This window comes from Sinocyclocheilus anshuiensis, unplaced genomic scaffold (assembly GCF_001515605.1).
Source record: "Sinocyclocheilus anshuiensis isolate Anshui unplaced genomic scaffold, SAMN03320099.WGS_v1.1 scaffold304, whole genome shotgun sequence".
NCBI classification, from domain to species: Eukaryota; Metazoa; Chordata; class Actinopteri; order Cypriniformes; family Cyprinidae; genus Sinocyclocheilus; species Sinocyclocheilus anshuiensis.
In genome coordinates this window covers 759,084-760,152 of record NW_015555737.1, presented here as the reverse complement: position 1 = coordinate 760,152, position 1,069 = coordinate 759,084, and the positions used below count along the sequence as shown (strand labels likewise).

The 1,069-nt window shown below is 32.9% G+C and overlaps 1 protein-coding gene across 1 annotated transcript in view; it reads right to left on the bottom strand.

The window, feature by feature from the left end:
* Nucleotides 1-260: 260 nt before the first annotated feature.
* Nucleotides 261-1,069, bottom strand: part of LOC107673146 (RNA-binding protein 28-like) — an 11,096-nt gene continuing 10,287 nt past the window's right edge. The window contains exon 19 of the mRNA XM_016466639.1: nt 261-927. Coding sequence (XP_016322125.1) covers nt 790-927 — 138 coding nt within the window. The 3' untranslated portion in view covers nt 261-789. The remainder of the gene's footprint in view (nt 928-1,069) is intronic.

Below are 1,069 nucleotides of genomic sequence, written 5' to 3'. Positions count from 1 at the left end.
TCTGTGTGCATTGAATTTATTTAATACACGAGTTTCACAATTTGAGTTGAATTACTGAAATAAATTAACTTTTCCACAACATTCTAATTTATTGAGAAAATGTTTTTTGAACCTTAAACCGCATAAACACATTACACCAAATACACAAAATAATGTTATTTTAACAACATCATGACCCCTTTAAATTATTTATATTGGTCATAAGCAACCCTGCTCTAGACATTTTACTCATTACAAAAAAACACAATCTGCTGTTGCTATCAGTGTTGGATGTTGGTATCATTTATTTTTTTTATACAGCAATAAAAACAAGGTTTGTCAGACTTTATCAACAAGGGTGCATTACATAACTTCTTTAACAAGGGATGACAGGAATTGGCCACTGGCATTTAAATCCGGTCCACCTGTTATCAAAGTTTGAGGAGAGTAGTTAAAATAATGACAGCTAAACTATGTAGGCTAAGTCCATATTGACAACAGTTGATGATTCATCCTGTCTACAAAAGCTGTTTGTAATGTTTAAAAAACAGAACAGCAGGATACATGAAACTTGGCGTGGAACTCTCTTGACAAACATATGTAGTTCAAAAGACATCCCCACAAAACAGTCTGTTACGTATTAGAACCATCTCTGCATTCTGTTATATCTATAAAGGAAATACTTCTGAGGCAAACAAACATCACATCATGAAAAACTGACTTTTTCCGTTTTAAAAACTCAAAAGTATTAAATTTAGTCCTCCTCTGAGGTTTTCAACATTTTTCACATGTTCTTTCAGTCTCACATGTTCAGCTGAACCATTTGCTCTTTTTGACTGCAGTCTTAGTATTTGATGTTCCCATTAGTTTCTTTTTGTACCGGTTCACCAATGTGTCAAAGCGGACATCCTCTCTGTTCTGGAACTTTAGTTTTGCAGGTTTGGTATTCTGCAACAGAATAAATACACATAATAATTACAACAGATAGATAACAACGGGTTAAACTGATGGTACATCCAAAAAGTACACATCTAATACTGTTCAACACCACAAAAAAAAAAAAAAAAAAAAATCCCTTCACTGGTTTTTT